The 20,788-nt window shown below is 35.6% G+C and overlaps 1 protein-coding gene across 1 annotated transcript; it reads right to left on the bottom strand.

Moving 5' to 3' along the window:
• Positions 1–208: 208 nt before the first annotated feature.
• Positions 209–15,798, bottom strand: slitrk6 (SLIT and NTRK-like family, member 6). The gene is made up of 2 exons (XM_066706690.1): positions 15,347–15,798; positions 209–3,953 (listed from the first exon to the last, which is right to left on the bottom strand). Exon 2 carries the CDS (start codon positions 3,932–3,934, stop codon positions 1,445–1,447), a length of 2,490 nt encoding a protein of 829 aa, XP_066562787.1. The 5' UTR covers positions 3,935–3,953; positions 15,347–15,798; the 3' UTR covers positions 209–1,444.
• Between the last annotated feature and the right edge of the window lie 4,990 nt (positions 15,799–20,788).

The raw sequence follows: 20,788 nt of genomic DNA on the forward strand, positions 1-20,788 counted from the left end.
AAAAGTTGCAAATGATTTAATCTTAAATAAAAAATATCTGCAGGTTTAAATACATTCTAATGTACACTTATTCAATAATAGAATAACTGAGTACTTGGAGAAACAGATGTCATACATATTTGAGATTGAGTTAAGAGGAAGTGATGGTGGCAAAAATAACCACTGAAATGTTTGTTATGTGCCAGTTTTATAAATAATTCTCTGCATCAACTGTATTATAAAGCTTTATTTACAGTTCAGTGAGATTTTATCTCCATTGCTTGAAAGGCACCAAAGAATATTATTGTGAAGACATTTACAAAACTATACATAATAAATAGGTTTCACAAATCTATATTGATATAAAATAAAGCTACAGTGCTCTCACTTAATACCTTTCAAATGTTCTCATGACATCCTTTATTCAACAACTTCAAACTGAACAATTGTCTTTATTATTCATGCCTTAAAGTACTGGCCAGATATTAAGTCTTATATTGTGTAAAACCTGCACAACAGTGTATTTCCAACATACAAGAACAGATATACATACCATAAATATTTATATACTTCTTATCAGTAGCTATATTTGTTGGATTCTTGACTCAAAATGGAAACAATAATTTACAGCAGTATTTTTGGATTGTCATGCACCATCTCTTAAGATGACTTCATTACAGCAATGCAAAATAAACTTGTAATACACTCATTTCATTACAGAGCAAAATTAAGTGACATTTTTAAAATTGGTTTTAGTGCACGTTTGTTGTGTGTGCTTTTTTTAACAGTTTTAACAGGTATCTGGAATACATAAATGGAGCTAGATTGGCTATAAAAGGTTACCTCCTATATATGAATGCAATAGATACATAAAAAGTAACTTCACTGTGATTTCACATGGCAATATTAAACTAAATTAATTGCAAAGATCAATCTAATAAATATGTAACCATGAACAGTTTTGAGTTTTACTGTGCATATATCCTACATTATACTTAAATTGTATTGTTAGCTGTCCAAAATTGATCATTTACTCACTTTTGTCCTGTAAAGTATAATAAGCTTGGCATTTTCTTTCTTTAAATGGCAAACCATATTTCCAGCCTGGAATAGTAATAGTGGAGTTTAGTTGACCAGTAATTCAAATTGCAAAACAGAAGTTTGAACAATTAGCAATGCTCTGAAACAGCATATAGGTGCTATATTGAAACCCCATGATATATTTGTAGATAATATCATGAAAGCAATGTCTATTTTAAGCTATATACAGTTTAAATAATGGAAACACACACCTTAAAGCCTGTCTGCTCCTAATGTCTTCTGACAGCGATCCCTGAGTTTACTTTTAGGATTACTGCTTTACTTTATTACAATGTGAAAAATAAAATACAGGAGACTAATTTACTAAGGCACTTAAAAAGGTAGATACAAAAGCAGATGACAGCATCCCTGAAGGAATCCCTTTTCAGTTCAATGTAGTTTGTTGCTCTAGTACCTCCAGGTAGTCAGGCTCTGTGTGTAAATTTGCTTTGAGCTCAAAATACTCATTTTTAGTTTGTTCTACCATAACCTTTCTTGGCCTGGTGTACATAATTGTCTCCATTAATTTCAATTCTTCATGTCTCCCCTGACCATGGATTTCAACTGCAGGCTGAAGCTGAGATATATTTTTCCTGAGGTACTCGGTGATGCTTAGTTGCTGGAGTTCCCTCTCTCTTTCAAGGAGGTTTCTATACAATGCATTTGGATCCCCAAGAGTAACGAATTCTGGCGGGTGCTCTGCTGCAGCTCTGAATTTCATATTTGGTCCAGTCAAAGGTGAATCATTCTCCTTTTCCAAAATACTTCTGCAAACATGCTTTGATTCATTTAGATCAAACTCATCTTGGTCTTGTTCTCTCAGGTGAGTACTGTAGCTTGGACTTCTACAAACCTGTACCATGGGGCTATGTGTAGGTTCATTGTACATGTTCACCCCAGGCCTCTGTGCCATGTGATGAGTAGTTTTCTGCCCATACATACTGTACTGCAAGTGTATAGGACTAGTTTCCCTTGGCTGATCATCAGTTTGTTTCTTCTTTGATCTCCGGCGTCGGTGCAAAACCAGAACAACCAGTCCAGCTGCACAGAAGACAATCATAAGAAAAACAATCAGCAACCCCAGAATTAAAACTGAAAGAGGAATGGTGTCTGTGAAAGAGCTGAACATGCTCCCTGCAGTGCTTGTGGTGGTTGCTGTCGTGGTAACATCTTGATCATTATCATGAGTTGGTGAATAGAAAGTTACCAGGCCTGGACACAAGATTTCATTCCTTAGGGATCTCAATTCAGTTTTGGCAATTTTTCTTGGTGTGTGACACAAAATCGCTCCCACTATTGTATCTTTACTGAGCCTTTCAATCCATTGCTTAAGACCAACCAAATCACAAGAACAGTCCCATGGGTTGTCTTCCAGATAAATCTGTTCCAGAGAGTCAAGTTGGTCCAAGACGTTACTCACAGGCAAGTGCATGAACAGATTATTTCTCAGGTTTAATTTGCTAAGTGGTACATTGCGAAAAATCATAGGTGGTAATGTCTGTAGAAGATTGTTGTTTAACGACAAGAGCTTCAAATTTGGCATTGTGTTAAAAGTCCCGGAAAGTATGTCTTTAATCACATTATATTCCAAGTACAAATATTCAAGATTGTGCAGTCCAACAAATATTTGTGGAGATAACCGATCAAGTTTATTGCCATTTAAATAAAGCTTTTTCAAATGACCTAAACTCAGGAAAGTCTCATCGTCAATATATTCAATTTGGTTATTTGCCAGATTTAGTAATTCCAAGCTGCCATATTCAGCAAATTCATGCTTTATAAGTCTCTGAATCATGTTCCCGGTTAATACAAGCTTTCTAGGGCTTTGCTCTGGTAATCCAAGATCAGAAATCCTTTGAATACCTCTATCTTGGCAATGGATCAAAAGACCAGAAATTGGATGATTGTGACAAGAACACTGTTCAAGGCAGAATATCCCTGGGACAAGAGCTGGTGTTGGTATCTTAGCATCACCTTGTGTTTGCTTTTGATCAGGTAAAACTTTTGAAGATGGTGTGACTACCATATATAATGATTTGGAAGGCTCCTCTAAATCTATTTCTTCATGAGAGGGACACAGCGCATCCTTTTTCACCTTGCTTAAAATACTCCCTTTGAGATGTGGGGGGCTGTTGCAAATCACTTCTCCAATTGAAGACTGGGCACGCATATTTTCTACCCATATTTTCAGTGGCAAAATTTCACAATCACAAACCCATTTGTTGTCTTCCAACAGAAGCTCCATGATGCGCCCAATGTGCTCAAGAAACCCAACATATGGAAGCGTTTGCAGTTGATTCCCGCGGAGATCTAAATGTGTTAATGGCACAAAACGGAAGATGTTGCTCGGGAGAAATTCAATGGAATTGTCATTCAAAATCAGAACTTTGAGTCGGATGAGCTTGCTGAATGCCCCAGGTTCAATCACACGGATGAAATTTGTGTCAGCTTGAAGATATTCCAAATTCACCAAACCATGAAAAGTATCCTCTTTTAGCATCACTAAAAAGTTGCTGTTTATGTGCAATTTCTTCAGAGAGCCAAGTGCACTGAAGACTCCAGGTTCCAGCTCTTGTATACTGTTTGCTCCAAGATGAAGTGAGACGGCATTCTTAAAACTTCCCATTTCCTCAGCATTCAGCTCTACTATATCATTCTTGTAAAGATTAAGGTGGAATGGTATGGCTGGTGGCACTTTAATTTTAGCTATTTTGCTAATATTTCTCTCCTCACAGTTTATATGCAAGACCCCATCTTTTTCTTCACAGGTACACAAAGTGTCACATGATCCTTTGGTTGATGCTTTGAAGGGCTGAATATTTTGGGATTCAGCAGCAACAATAAATAAATAAATGAAAATAATACAGGTGAACATTTTCTGACTTCTAGAATGTCTGAAAAGAGAGAAAAAGAAAATGGTTAGCATTACTTACGGAACGTATTCCTTGCTACATGTATATGCATTTTGTGTATATATATATATATATATATATATATATACAAAAAACTAGCCTAGACTATACAAATAGACTATAGGCAACATACATATTTGCAGATTGGATTTTATTCTGTTTCCATTAACATGTATATGTTTTCTTTAAAAAAAACAAAAATCTGATATTTAATTATACCTTATTACACAAATACCTTAACCTTAATTTGATATGGTGCCTTTCATCAGTAGATATCTAAAGGTGCTTTACAAGTGATAAAACGGCTCACAACAGACTATGGCATAAACCAGACAGACACCAGATGTTTTTACTCCAATTGTGTTACAGAATAGTAGGTGAATAAAATGCTTAGTTACATTTAAATGGCTCCCCAAACCACAATCCCTCTGTTATGGAGAATGTTTTATTGTATTCTGGGTGTATTAACAAATGTGAAGTTTCATCTCAAAAGGCTGATGCAGAATTAGATCTTCCACATATTGCCTCTAATTCACTAATACACTGTCATAATAATAGCATTGCATATGATAGGGAAACAAAAAAAATACTCCTAATTAATATGAATAAATATCATGTTAAAATTACTGGTAAAAGCATATTTACCTAAATATAAATACAATTAATGATAAAAAAGAAGAAAAAAAAAAAGCACACATATACAAGAGAATCCCTTCTCCCTATAAATAAAATAAACAAATAGGCAAATGCTCATTAAAATAATGCACTATATCCATTTATTTATTTTAGAAATATGGGGTTTCCAGCAGATATAATCCTTCATTAAATCTGCATGACAGTTTAGTAACTGGTTGTACTTTATTTGTCCTACTTTTTTTTTTTTTTTATGGAGACACATCTAAAAATATCCCTTTAATGGTTTAACCTTGTTGCACTATTAACTCTCATTTATATTCATATTAAAATTCAGAAAAGCCTGCTGCATATTTAAGCTGTTATGAATATGTATGTTTTAAAATATATCTAGCTGGTAACAAGCTTTCCTATTTTATTTTATTTTTACCTCCAAAGTTTTGTTTGCTATAAAACTCACCTAGTTGTAAGGGTACATTTAAAATCAAAATGTATGAAGTAGTCTGTTATTTGTTTAAATTATTATATAAATTATAATTAAAACAAAGTATACCTCAAATTAAAGTAAGGAAAATAATGTATTTGGCTTATTTTTTACTATGCCTCATGAGGCTATGCATGTTAGCCCACAGCCTGCAGGAACATAAATAAAACTTCTCTTTCCTAAGCAGATTGATCCATTCCAGGCTTCAAGAATTGTGAGCTACTTTAAAATTGCACTGAAAAAATTGAAATAATTGAAAAATATCTGCAGTTTTTCTCCAAAAAAGATAACAAGCATCAGATATCAAGCACCTGTTATCAGCTGATATATAGGAGTCTGCAGACTGTAAAATCTGTGATGGCCCAAAATGCTATGCAATGGTAGCCTTATTTCCTTCCCTGCTCTGACAGCTGTAGTATTTTTATTTTACATTGTTGTAATACTACAGTTACTGGGGTATTCTACTAATACTAATAGGTGTTTTAATGAAAGAGCTTGGCAATTATTTGGTTTTGTGTTTTCCACCATTGTCACTATACGTGTTTTTCCACAATCATCTCTACCCTGAAGCAATTTGTGCACCTCAGTGACTCCCCTTTCTTAAAGCTGGTTGGCCACCTCAGGGTTTTGTAAGTCACACAGTTCAGTTTGGATATCTGGGCAACATATTACTTTATACTTAGTTGTTATCTGATACATCTTCAAAAAATGTGTCTGGTGCTGAAAATATTTGATTGAGTTCTGACTGTCTAGACAGGCAATACCTTTTTTCGTTGCAATAGCCAATTTGTTATGTGAAAGTTTAAAACTAGAGTACATTTATTGTCTACAAATCAGTTATGTTAAAATCAGTTTATGAAAATAAATTGTATTTCACTTTTATAATAAGAAGAAATTGGTTGTAGGGGTCATTGCTTATTTTAATTTGTAATGTGCTGAATTTTGTCCTGCAATGTTAGGACTTTTTAGATTTGTTTTTATCAAATCACTCTGGAAGCAGCAAAAGAGTCAGATTTGCTACATAACTGAAAAGATTAATTCCCCATTAGAAAGCACACAACAGTGTCAGGGCATGTTTTCCTTCGAGACAGTTTGACTGGCAGTAGCTTTGTTTTGTGCTATCTCTTTGATCTATTTTTATAATAGAATTGCAATAAAAGGACAAAGGAGTAAACACTAAAAGTTATGATTGTAAGTTTCTCCCACCGATGTATCAAGTACTACACGTACTGAAAGAGACAATTAGCAGCATACTGCCAAGATTATACTGCAAGCAATCAAAAATAATAAGACTGTTTCTCTACTACTTTGAGTATCAGCTCCATAGCTTATAGCTGTTTGAAGCTAGTGAAGCCTGCAATTGCTCTCTCAAGCAAGTAAACAGAGCTAACTTAACAAGCATTTACAGAGTTTGCAAATAATCCTAAAAGTGAAATTACACAACTGGACATTCTGAATAAAAGGCTAAACTACTTGGTTTGAAACAATATCTGTGCAATGAATCTAGATAACACAAATGTCAAAAGGTCCATATACTGTACATGACATCATTTAATAAAAGAAACCAAAAGGTTGAATATATTTATAGATAATGGTAATACCAAATGTGTGATAGTGTTTTCTTGATATCCCATTTGTATAGGCACCACCACACAATTCTATATACCGTTTATGCATTTTATGGTCAATCCCTTGAATATTAACATGTTAGAAAGTTTCTATTTTTCTATATAAGACACATTTTATTACAGGGCTGATGTGAAACATATTTGTGGCTAGCAATTGCACAAAGAAGTTGAAGGAGAAAGTTCTAGTCTCAAGGGACATTTTAGCTGTCAGTTGCTGTAACCATTTGTTACACAATAAAGTCATAATGACACAATATAATGGATGGTGAGTGCCTGTACATGTGTTACATTAGTACATGCCGCCTATGAACCCACCCTGACAAACAAATCTCTGTTCATGCAGACATATTACATACAGATGCTTTCCTTCTGAAACCATTATAAATATGTCCTACAGCTGTGATGAACAGACATCAGAGAAAAAATCCTCATCAGACATAAGGTTAAAACAGACAACAATACAGAGTTTCACACAAAAAAAAATTACTAAAAATGTTTTATATCTAATGTAATCAAGTAAAGTCTCTTTTAATGATGGATTCCAGGGAACGCATTAAAATGGCACTCATATCATTTGAAAAAGCTGAAAACATGCAGAAGAACTCCTGTCTTGCTGCCTTTTTATTTGCATGCTGTGAATTAGACAGTCTTCTTGTGTAAAACAAATAGAACATACTTTTGACTCATGCAAAATGTCTCAAGTTAAAATGAAACACACCAGGCACATGGTAAGTGGTATTTTTTAAAGGTATCATTGGTCTTCACTTCATTGGTTTCAAATTCCAGCTCTTCATGTATATAATATATAACATGTTTAGCATTTATACTAGACCAAATAATTATAATTAAAAAAATCTAAAAACAAAAAACGATATTCTTGATTGGCAATCAAAATCTCCATGCCTCAGTCCAACACAATATTTGTGTCATGAACTGAAGAAAGCAAGCACAAGCCAAACAACCTTGAGGAGCTTGGAAGAGTCAAATAACCCTCAAATATTATGAGAAATATGTGAACGCATTAAAAGTCTATAGGTTGTGCATTCTCATGCTTGTCCAACACGAATATCTGTGCGTTAGTACATTTGCACTTGCTTAACTAAAATGCCATGTACTTTTAATGATGTGGTGATTTCTGTATTCTGTTTACATTGTAACAATTTCCCTAAAACTGTGGTGTTACAAGTGACATCAAATAGAAGTCATTTTTCATACCAAACATCTGCTTAACAGGTGTATTTTTCTGTTCAAATCATTGTCCAGAATGGCAAAGCACATTCAATTTGGAACTTGCATGCATTTTACTGCAGATGCTTTATGAGGCACTTTGTTTCAGTCCATGAATAAGTGGCAAATTCATTAAAAAAAGATATACAACTCCACTCACACAAGCTTCTGCTAAACAGTGCATCATTGTAGAGTGTAGGTGAACATTCGTAGAGAGTGTAAAAGGTTTAGTGAGCCTGGTGTTGTTACCAAAAAGTACACATTGGGAAAAAAAATACCTATCTGAAAGATACAATAAGATTTCCAAGCTTTTGGGAATCCCAGTTTCCACTATTGTTTCTACTGTTTGGAAGAAATAATGTCCTTTCACCAAGAACAAGCGGATAAATCAGGAGGAAGGTTAAGAAAAATTGGAGATTGACTGCCAAAAACAATCAAAGTGAATTGGCTGTAAGTGGGACTGACGTTTCAAAATCTCAATGGTCACAGGCCAAGGACGAATACACTCTTTGAAAAACGTCAAGTTAAATTGCTTAATGTTTACAAAACTGAATTAATATGATGGATATGAAATCTGGTCAAAAGGAATAATACAACAACCAGGTTATGTGGTCAGCTTAATATGTCTGTTGAAGTGTTCAAGGAAAAAGAACATCAAACCTACTGTGTTGCATGGAGTTGGTAATATATTTATATGGGATTGTTTTTCCTCTAATGGCATAGGAAATGTAGTTCATGGTAAAATGGATTCCATAGCGTAGCTGAAAACATTATCCAATCATTTGAAATGCCACACAACGTAATTTAAATTGCAACTGAACATTCCAACACATCAATGATCCATCATACAGCATGGCATTCATGCACAGCATAAATCAAAATCTACTTCAGTAAAGTGAAAGAAGAAGAAATCAAGGTTCCGCAATGGCCTAGTCAAAGTTCAAAGCTAATCTAACTGAGAATCACTGGTATGAGTCGAAGACGACATTACACAAGAGAGTGTAAAAATCGAATCATTTAGTGTGGAAGAATGAGAATTTCTAAAGAATCATTCTTGTAATTCACACAAAAAAATATATATTTTCAAATGTTACTATTGCTAGAAGTGCTTTGATGTTGTCAAGGTATGAGCATTTTTGGGGTCTTGCTCAAAATGAATAACTAAAACATTTTTTTCTTGTGACTTTTTATCCTCATTCACAAAAACATAACTTCTACTTTGATACATGTATATATTATTTGATTTTGAAAAAAATCTGTAAAAAACTGTAAATGTGCATTGTGATATGTTTTTCATGAGAACTCTAAAATATTTTTATTTTATGGTCCAGGAATGCATCCCTGATAAGTTTACTTAAAATCACAAAATCAAAACCGCTCTCTCTGTTATACTTTTCTGATGAAAATTGCAAGGCGAGTCATAACTTCCTCTCTTGAAAACCTTTTACCTCAATCCCAAAGTACAGATACTTTTAGCAGGTTTTCAAATTTCATTAGTCTGGGGGGCATTCTCTTTCTCTGGGATATACTTGGAATAAAGTCAGATTAATTCTTAATCTACAGTACTAGTGATTTAAAAAAAGTAAAACCATCCTATTAGCTTTAGCATACATGTGCAGGCATGTGTTTGAACACGCAATGACAATATCTGAATACTGTCTGAGAAATATTAAGAACTGATAGTAACTCATCCCAGGATGAAAACTATGGTATGTGGATATTCAAGATGCACAAGTTTCCAGGAGAGCTTTTCATCTAAAAGAACTGTAAATTATATGTATTTATTTATTTATTTATTAGTTAGCACATGCCCTATCCAGGATTACAAAGTGCTGTAAATACAAATGAGTACAAATGAGCAGACATAATAAAGTGCCGGGTATGCTAAAGGTTGGGGTAAGCATGGGATAGTAAAATTATAGAAGTGCTAACAGTACATAGGTAACCAGGAGCATGAAGAAGATTTTAGTAAGAGTGCATAAGAGCAAGAGTGTGCAAATATTCATACCATACAAAGCACTAATGAATGGGATTAACACTTACATTGTATTTTACTGTTAAACCATGTATGTTTCCTGCATTATTATCATAATACAAATAATAATATGTACTTATAGATGAGCCATGAGTCTCTTTCCATTGCATAGGCCATGGAAGTTGGTTCACCATCCTACATGAAATGACTGCCCTCTTCTGATAGGTGACCACTTGCATAGACAGGCTAAAGTGTTTTTTGTAGGATCCTGGGTTGATGATCTTGTCTAAATGTTTACCAGACTGAATCAATACTTTGACCCACTTGTAAATCACAAATTACAAATTACAAATGAGTCACTTGATGTTTGTTTTCTTGGATCTGTCCTATTGAAAGGCATCATCCAGCACTGGCTTTTGAATTACCAACTGGCAGGTGGCCAAAATCTTAGGTAAATCATTATAGACTACAAACTGATTTCAGTGATTTTGATGTATCATTAGCAAATTTAAGTGATAATGATTTGTCTTGTAAAACATTGTGTTATAATTGAAGATCTACCATTAATATCTACTCTCCTGTTTTCTTGTTATTATTATTTTTTTCTTTTTTATGATGCAGACAATGCAGTTTTACCAGTATTTTGTACCAACAATAAAAATGTCATAGGGAAATTATACATTTTTATGCACCTTTTCCAGATGCAATAACAGTAAACAAGCTCTCTCTTCTTTTTTGATTAGCTGCCAATTCCTGTCATCGCAACCAAACCATGCCAGGTCATAAAACCAGCAATTTGAGATAGCACATCACTGATAAAGAGTTAATGTCAGGCCAGCTGAACACCTTGTTTGTTGAAATAATCATGCATATATGTTCAGGAGGGAAGTCTCTAGTAAAATTCACTGTGCATAGTGTTAAAAAAATATCATTTAAAAAAGAGAAATCTTGGAACATGAAATAACGCAGGTTTCACATTATATAGATAGGGAAAATAGGCCACTGGAACTCCTTGCATTCCCATAATGCCATGCTTCCACAAGGACAGAAGATAAGGGGGAGGTGACTATCTTGTCTAAATAGAGGATATTTGGTGAAAATTAATCTCATTCTAATCGATATGCACTAATTTTGAAGAAAGGTGCATCCTCAGAGTACTGTGTGTGTTTTGGATTCAAAACAACAGATATATTCCTACCAGTTTGGTTGGATCTCAGATTTCAATATTAAGTTACACCGTCCTATCTTTAATCTAACATATTAAACAGATTAAAGATAAGATGGTGTAACTTAATGTTAGATTAAAGATAGGCTGATGTAACTTAATATTGAAATCTGAGATCCAACCAAACTGTTAGGCATATTTGACAAAACGTAAGTCTTTATCTCAAGACAGCTGCTGATGAGATCACAAAGTTACCTTCCCTAAAACATGTATTTGCACTTTTTTTTTTGCATTGCCTGTGCATTGTTCAATGACTATGATTGACATTGAAGAACATCATTCTATGTCACCAGGAATGTGTTTTGATTTAATGGAATGTATCCTTTAAATGACAGACTGCGATTTTGAAACGTAAACAGACAAGACTTCCTCTCAGATAGAGGAAGAACTAAGGTCCCACAGATGTCACGTTCCTTTAGGTGACAGGCCAACAACAGGGTTCATTGCAAGCCAAGGATGCCCTGAACAATTCTGGGCCAAGACCACAGTTTTCTACTCACAGTTATCAAATAGCAAATGTTTCTTTTCTGATTCCCTTTGGAGCAAAATAGATAATCACTCACATGGTATGCAGAACACAATATGTCTCTATACAGCAGTAGACAATTGATTTCACTATTTTGGCTACTATTAGAAAAAAAAAAAACATGAATTCCAGTAGCCCACACTTTAGATTTATAAAAAATGTTTATTTATGTATTTGTAAATATATGATTTATTAGAGATTCAATGATTCAGTGAATATCATTAAATTGTAATGCACAGAGACACATAAAAAACACTTTAATGTGTGTGTGAATTATATATGATTAATTGCATATTTTGTATTGAGTTTGTATTGAGCTCATGAACTTTTATGTGTATGTCTATATAATGTACTTACAACATACACTTTGCAATAATGAATCTGCATAGCAAGTCAAGTATTTCTAAAAATGAACAGATTTTTCCTAGGTGTGCCAGAAAATATTGCAATATTGCATCAGGCTACAGTTACTCCCAGTCTCCAGCAGCAGACAGAGTTTGCACCAATTAGCTCTGAACACACACACGTGCACTGGCACCATGTACATGGGGGCCACAGGACACTGGCCCCTCTCAGCAGGAAGTGCAATGATCAATATTTTCTCATCTGTACAACATTTCACCTGCCAGGGCATAGCAGGAAGAGGGCACTCTGATAAAGAGATTAATTGGAGCTGTTCATCAGGTGTTGGCAATACGTGGAGATGATAAACCAAACTTAAAATCCAGGCTGAATCCGTCAATATATAGTTCAGTTTCTCATGATTGTCCAAGGACTATGGTTTTGATGAAATTGAGAATGTCTGTATGTCCTTCCTGTGATCCCTACTGGCAAAAGCAGAAGTTGGCACCTATGCCCACCACACATCCAAAAAGGTCAGAGCTAAAGACTTTGCTGTAACACTGTCCATCAAACATTTTTTTCTAAGTGTCTTCATTTAGCCATATTATGGAAAAAAAACACCTATACTATATAGAAATATTACATACATTACATTTCCTTTGAATATTAATTTTGGGTAACATTACTGTTCCCATTTCATATCTTTAATTTAAATAAACAAATAGACTGTGACAAAATACATGACACTCTCCTGGTAAAACAGGATTTGTTGATACATTTCACAATTCGTCAGGAATATTCACCAGGTGTGGGTAGGTGGAGTATAATACTTATTAATAAAGGTGGCTCACTGACCTTCCAACATAATGACCAACATTGTCTTTCTTTTTACATACGTAGCCAGGTATTGTAGTGTTGAAAGTATTAACAAATGCTGCTTACACCTCTATTACATGCAAATCTATTTTCCAAGTCAAACTACATATCACCTGACGAAATGCAAGAATGATATCAGCATCTGTAATATAATACAATAGCCTCTAGTGAGCTGGGAACATTGCCGTGTCTGTAGGTTTGTCAAATATTTAAATCATGCTCAAATGTATGATTAGGGTATTCTTATATAAAATATTGCTAATAAAATGAAAAACTACAAATTTCAAGTAATAAAACAGAATGCATTTCTGTATTCTAGGCATATGTACCTTTAAAGCAAGGCTACCTTACAAAACAATGAACAATGAAAGACAATTACCAATGCAATTGGTATTGTTTGTCAATAATTTGCTTAATCATAGTAATATAAAGCAAATGTGAGACAAGCACATGAGGCCTAACACCCGTGCAAGACTAAAGTTGTATGCCCAACTTCAATTATGATTAAGGTTTCTTGAAATTATTAGTCAATTGTAACTGCACAAATAAAACATACAGGAACAAACCTCATCAAAGCTCATACCAGAAAGAGTCAGGGTCTAACAGCCATGACCTGGTGTGACTTCTTAGTAGTGATTTGAAATAACACTATTACTAATCTCTCCACACAATATGCAAGTGCATTTCTCTTGTTCACAAGGCAAAGGCAAAGGGTAGCACCACACACATAAGCTGCCAGCAATCTCTATGGTTACAGAATAAATAGATGCAGTTGTGTGTCTCAGTTTTACAAATTTGAAGTTGTTGCTTAGTATTCTTCAGAATGATCAAGATGTGTATTGAAACAATGCATTACAATTAGTTATGATTCATCCCCCGGCATACATTTTGAGCAGGTAAGGTTAACTTCAGCACAAGGAGTTGAAATTGTTTACTTTATCATTTTACATTTAAAGCCAACAGTGGCCAGTTGTGTAATCAGCTACAAATTGAAATCGTGTGTAATGCATGTGCTTTTGGATGTGCATTCTTGAGCGGCATACCAAAGACAACACTTGAACTAGCGGACACTTCTTGTCCATGCTGAAAATACACAATCAGCCAAGTCACAATATTCTAGATTGCATTGCTACTTAGGTAGCTTTGTCTTTTGCAGGTGATTTGATATTTCAGAGTTAGTTGGCATGATTAAAAACACAAGTTCATACATTTCCTATGATTCTGTATGTTCTGGTATCACATATTGATGACAAACCAATTTTTTTGTTTGTTTGTTTCCCCCCCACACCCACACTTTCCAGCATTTCAGTCACAGCAAATGACAGAGCACGGGGAGAGGAAGAAAGCTATGCAAATACTATCCCTGGGCTATGACATACAGACAATCGTACAGCTCTTGTGGTAATGGATATCTGAGACACACAAACACTAAACCAAATCCCGACCAAATCCCCCAAACAACTAGGATGCCATCAATCAGACATATTGGTGTTCCCAAACAAATAAAATCCAGAGCAAAACATTTTGAAATGCTGCCTACTCCTATTTACCTAACATTTGCCAACTGTATACACCGCAATCCTAAATGTCAAACTTATTGACACAAAAGGAAATCATGTGTTGAGCGCAGCGCTCAGGTCGCCACCGCGCAGTCAGCCCTGCTGGCGCAGAGCCATTGCGCACTCCACGGACGAGTCCCGATCCACTGAGCCTGGTTTTGAACTATTTCAACTATTTAACTATGCTGGGTGTACACACGACAGTCAACAAATAATGTATCTCCATCTATGTTCAAATGTGTGCGATTTCACCTCTAACTGCGCCAAATAGTTACATTGTAAAGTGTCAGGAGCATGTAACATTACATAAACTAGACCCACAGCAGTCCTATCAGACTAATGTGACCCGCACTTCTGTTCAATAAGCAAAGGTCACGATTGATCTTTCACCGTTTCGTCTTAGTTTCATTTCAATGCATATAACACGAGCACATCTCCCCAAATGACAACTGCTATTACTCAGGGTTACTGAACTGGATATTTAAAATACTTAGACGAGGCTGGACTTGTTCTGGTCTTAGCCCTGCTACTATGTTAACTTATGCGCAAACGTGCGCAAAACGCAAACATTTGCTGGCAGTGATAAAACACATCGCTGTCAGAAAATGGAAATGTTTCTCTAATAAAATAAAATAATTAAAAAAAAAAACAGGTATCATAGTCTTTATTTGCGATCAGACCGATAAAAGCTCCTGCAGAACACATGCAGCAACAGTACTTGTTAGCTAGTGTCGGAATATGAAACTGCGCTAAATTCAACTCAAGAATTGATCAAACAGGATCCCCCCAGAGAAAGTGAACCTTGCCTATGCTGTTTATATGGCATCAAATCACACTGAGACTAGGGAACAACATAAAGGGAGAAAGGTAAAAAGCATGTATTGAATGATGGTCACTTACCCAAAAAAACACAACAGGAAAGCCAGCGTTAGTAAATCCTGCAATGCTGTTATAAAAGACGTGTTTTACATTGAAACCCGGTTATGAAGAAGCAGAAGAAAAACTTTACGAGTTCTTTGCGTCGTGTGGCATCTCAGCAGACAAATGCAAAAATGCATCCTTCAGCACCTAAGTAGAACCGATCAACTCAAGTGCACGCAGGCACAGTGCTACATCTTCTGAACTCAAACGCAGGAGGCTCTCCCAGACGCTGTCATAATCGGCTTCTTTGTTAAAGTTTGTATGTTTAAGCACTGCTGTAGATTCTCCTCTTAAGTCCCCACTGAAAGACGAGTGAAAAGCTTTCCTCCTTTCTTACTCTTCAGTGCAGATCTGTGAGATTGCCACAGGCTTCTAGGTAGGCGTACATGGAGAGACTTCTTGGCTTCTGACTCAGCCTACTCCTTCCGTGCATTAGCATGCTTTGGACTGACACCCTCCCGGGAAGGAGACAACTCCACCTTAGGGCTGCTCGGCTCCTCCTGTTTAATGCTCCGGACGATCAAAGCAGTGAAGAAAGTACTGTAAGGTAGCTGTAGGATGACATGCATCGTCCTATGGATTTGGGTTAGCATAAAGCATAATGCATTTGAGACAGATGCATCCCCTTTGAATGCATGCACTGCGCTTCCTTTAGTTGCTGCTGTTGTTTTCTATGCAATTAAATGCAATTACTAATGAAAAAATAAATGCAACTTCTATTTCTATTTTTCTATCTTGAATGATTAAAGGAAGGACATTATGTAATAATTGTTTGAATTAAGTCGTTTTTAATTAAAACAAATTTAATTTAGATTTGAAGGTGGTGTTGGTATTGTTTCTTTCAAAATAAAGAGCACTTTATCTGTTTTCTATTTTCAGTAGCAAATCATGCAATGTAGCTCTTGGATGACAATCAGTTACTCACTGATGCTTCGTTAGACAAAGGTCCTCATTTTCCACAGATTACACTTCCCACATTATATTCAATTAATTAAATAGGCTATTTGCACACAAAAATGAGGTCCACATCTGCTCCACAGCCATCAGATATGACATTCCTAGACAACTGTCCTTTGTGTCACTTGAAGTGAGTTTACTGTTAGCAACTTTCCAACCCAAATGAATGAAAGTGTGAATCAGTTTCCAGTGAGATGCCTCTGATATATAATAATTTCATGAAGTATTTGTAATAATGGAAGTGGACACAAAATGAAGGTAATTTTGAACAGATGTTTCAGTTTAATGTTACAGGTACCTTACCAGTTTACACTGTTTTCAACACTTGCAAACAAATGTCACTTTAGAAAGTCACTGTTATTTTCAGTGCTTCATTTGCATATCAACATCTAGTTTGTGCAATCCAGTAACATTTATGCAGTTTCTTAATTATTCTGTTTATGGTTTATTTTGTTTTCTGAATGGCAAGTGAGTGTTTATTATTAAAATAAGTATTACAAACATATTGTAGCCTACAAAGTGTCCAAATATTTTATTTAAAAAGTCAATATTAAATAATATAAGGGCTTCACAAGAATACACACATTTTCAACATAGTTTTTCGTTGAAACTGACATTTATCACTGACCTTTAAACAAATCTTAATTATTATTTGTTCTGTTTTATTCTGCTCCTGGAGGGCAGCTCTGTTCTTTATAATAATGTTGACTGCTTTCTTTTTGAAAACAACAAAACTCCTACTACTACTAAAACTACTACTAGTAGTAGTAATAGTTGCAGTAGGAGAATTGATTTGTATGTTTATGTATTTAATAATTGAGGATTCTTTGAACTGCAGGCAGAGAGATTAGGCACAAATAAGGCATGGATTGGACTACTTGTTCCCAGCTGTCAGAGGCAATTCAGATTACCCATAATCTAATTAAAGAAATTTGGGGCTATTTTATTTAATATATGCTTTATTATGCCCTCAAAAACATGTTTTAATAGTACAATAATATGCGTCATCCATAAAATGCTATCAACCTGTTAAAAGTTGATAACATATTTAAATCAATCAGACCTGATTTGGAAACTTGCATGCTAAACATATAACACCATTATGGAATATCTAAATGGGTCATAAGCATTTTTAAATATTTTTTTACTTTGCACTGGAATATAGCACCTGCTACTTTATGTGTGCAAATCCATATTTAAATGAATGTGTGTGTGTTGTTTTCTGAATCACAAGCAAACAAACAAATGTATTGAGTATTTTTCTACTTTTTTTGTTTTAAAAGTTATTAATTTAACTGTCAGTTTTTTTAGTACTATTTCAGTTTCTTACAAAGTCTCTTACATAAACTGAGTTCTCATATTTACCCAAGATAAAAATAGAAGAACAAGTTGAGGCTTCAGGTTATTACTCGTTAGAAACAGCACCTGGCGTCATACTGTTTCTAACAGCTATTGCGAAATGCTCTCTCTCTCTCTCTCTCTCTCTCTCTCTCTCTCTCTCTCTCTCTCTCTCTCTCTCTTTGCATTTTAAGAACATATTACACAGGAATAGAAGTAGGGATGTAGGAACACATTCCAAGTATCATATAAAAGCAGAAATTAAAGCCATACAAGTGTTGGTTTATTGTGTACCTTTGCAAACAAATAGTACTTAATACAGATACATGCAAACATATTCTATATTTCTGCTTAGACTGTGGGCAGGATATTGAGTAAAGAAAATGTACGGTAACCATGTAAATTGATTGCCATGTGTAGCACTAAGTGAAAACTCAAGTGCTTTGAAGTAACATGGGAGAAGAAAGGGAGGCATTAGAAACAGTGAATCAGTTAAATGGCTGAAGCATAGATCTGTGAATAAGCAGCAACAGGGACCAAATGTATTGACCTCAGGAAGTATCCTTTTCTCATTCTTCATGATATATCTCTGGGAATGTTGTATTATGAATTTTAAAAAGCTTTCAAAACAATTCATAGTGGTTGCCTTTCATGGCTATTTTTGACCATATATATATATATATATATACATACACAAACACATCCATATACACACATACATACAGTGCCTTGGACAAGTATTCTGAGTTCTCACAGATTTCACATTTTGTAGTTTTAAACCTTGCAGTCATGACACTTTGAAGAAGGAATTGATTTGTGTTTAGACAACCTACTCCACACATTCAAAGCAGAAACAAAAATAGAAGTAAATAGATCATTAATATGACATAATGTACAGTCATAATTCCATAAGTATTCAAACCCTTTGGTGTGGTACAAAATGAACTTAACGAGCCACACAATTAGTTGGATGGCCTCTGTCTGTGTGCAATACTAGTGGTTCTCATGATATCAGAATAAAAACACCTGTCTCTGTGAAGTTCCTTGGTCAGGTAGTGAATTTCAAATGAAGACACAACCATGAAGACCAAGGAGCTTTCAAAATAAGTCAGGTATAAAATAATTGTGAATATATGTGAAGGTGAATTGTAGCACCCAGACACTGCCTAGATCAGGCCGTCCCTCCAAACTTAGCAGCCGGGCAAGAAGGTAACTGGTGAGGGATGCCACTGTGAGACCAACGACAACTTTGCAAGAGCTGCAGAGTTTAATGGCTGAGATGGGAGAAAATATGCATCACTCGACAATATCCAGAACACTTCACAAAACTAGCCTTTATGGCAGGGTGGCATGAAGGAAGCCATTACTAAATATAACCCATCTCAAAGCCCACATGGAGTTTGCAAAGAGCACCCGAGTGATCCTGCAGAAATGACAAGACCAAATTGGAACTTTTTGGCCTAAATGCCAAGTGTTCCCCAACAACTTGAAAGAGCTTGTGCAAATCTGCCAAAAGAGAATAGGCACAAATTGCACCTAGTCAATGTGAACATTTGGTAGAGCCATGCCCAAAAAGACTTGCAGCTATAATTGCTGCCAAAGGTGCTTCCTGAATTCAGTTGAGGGGACTGAATACTTATGCAATCAATATACACTCACCTAAAGGATTATTAGGAACACCATACTAATACTGTGTTTGACCCCCTTTCGCCTTCAGAACTGCCTTAATTCTACGTGGCATTGATTCAACAAGGTGCTGAAAGCATTCTTTAGAAATGTTGGCCCATATTGATAGGATAGCATCTTGCAGTTGATGGAGATTTGTGGGATGCACATCCAGGGCACGAAGCTCCCGTTCCACCACATCCCAAAGATGCTCTATTGGGTTGAGATCTGGTGACTGTGGGGGCCAGTTTAGTACAGTGAACTCATTGTCATGTTCAAGAAACCAATTTGAAATGATTCGACCTTTGTGACATGGTGCATTATCCTGCTGGAAGTAGCCATCAGAGGATGGGTACATGGTGGTCATAAAGGGATGGACATGGTCAGAAACAATGCTCAGGTAGGCCGTGGCATTTAAACGATGCCCAATTGGCACTAAGGGGCCTAAAGTGTGCCAAGAAAACATCCCCCACACCATTACACCACCACCAGCAGCCTGCACAGTGGTAACAAGGCATGATGGATCCATGTTCTCATTCTGTTTACGCCAAATTTTGACTCTACCATCTGAATGTCTCAACAGAAATCGAGACTCATCAGACCAGGCAACATTTTTCCAGTCTTCAACTGTCCAATTTTGGTGAGCTTGTGCAAATTGTAGCCTCTTTTTCCTATTTGTAGTGGAGATGAGTGGTACCCGGTGGGGTCTTCTGCTGTTGTAGCCCATCCGCCTCAAGGTTGTACGTGTTGTGGCTTCACAAATGCTTTGCTGCATACCTCGGTTGTAACGAGTGGTTATTTCAGTCAAAGTTGCTCTTCTATCAGCTTGAATCAGTCGGCCCATTCTCCTCTGACCTCTAGCATCAACAAGGCATTTTCGCCCACAGGACTGGCGCATACTGGATGTTTTTCCCTTTTCACACCATTCTTTGTAAACCCTAGAAATGGTTGTGCGTGAAAATCCCAGTAACTGAGCAGATTGTGAAATACTCAGACCGGCCCGTCTGGCACCAACAACCATGCCACGCTCAAAATTGCTTAAATCACCTTTCTTTCCCATTCAGACATTCAGTTTGGAGTTCAGGAGATTGTCTTGACCAGGACCACACCCCTAAATGCATTGAAGCAACTGCCATGTGATTGGTTGGTTAGATAATTGCATTCATGAGAAATTGAACAGGTGTTCCTAATAATCCTTTAGGTGAGTGTATTTATGTTCTTACCCTTAAATTGTTGCCAATATTTACTGTAACTTATCTGACCCTTAAAAGTCTTTAGTTGAATATTCAAGTTTAAAGTAAAATATTAAGAAAAGATAAAAAAAAGTATATGAATCATTTTGTAATTTCACAAAATGGGACAAATAGTATCTATAAGAGTAATACATAAATAGATATAATAAAAAAGTTAAAATAAATTAGTAAAGAGGGAATGGGTTTACTTGAGACTGTTCAAAATACT

The sequence above is a fragment of the Amia ocellicauda genome, chromosome 6 (genome assembly GCF_036373705.1).
Source record: "Amia ocellicauda isolate fAmiCal2 chromosome 6, fAmiCal2.hap1, whole genome shotgun sequence".
NCBI classification, from domain to species: Eukaryota; Metazoa; Chordata; class Actinopteri; order Amiiformes; family Amiidae; genus Amia; species Amia ocellicauda.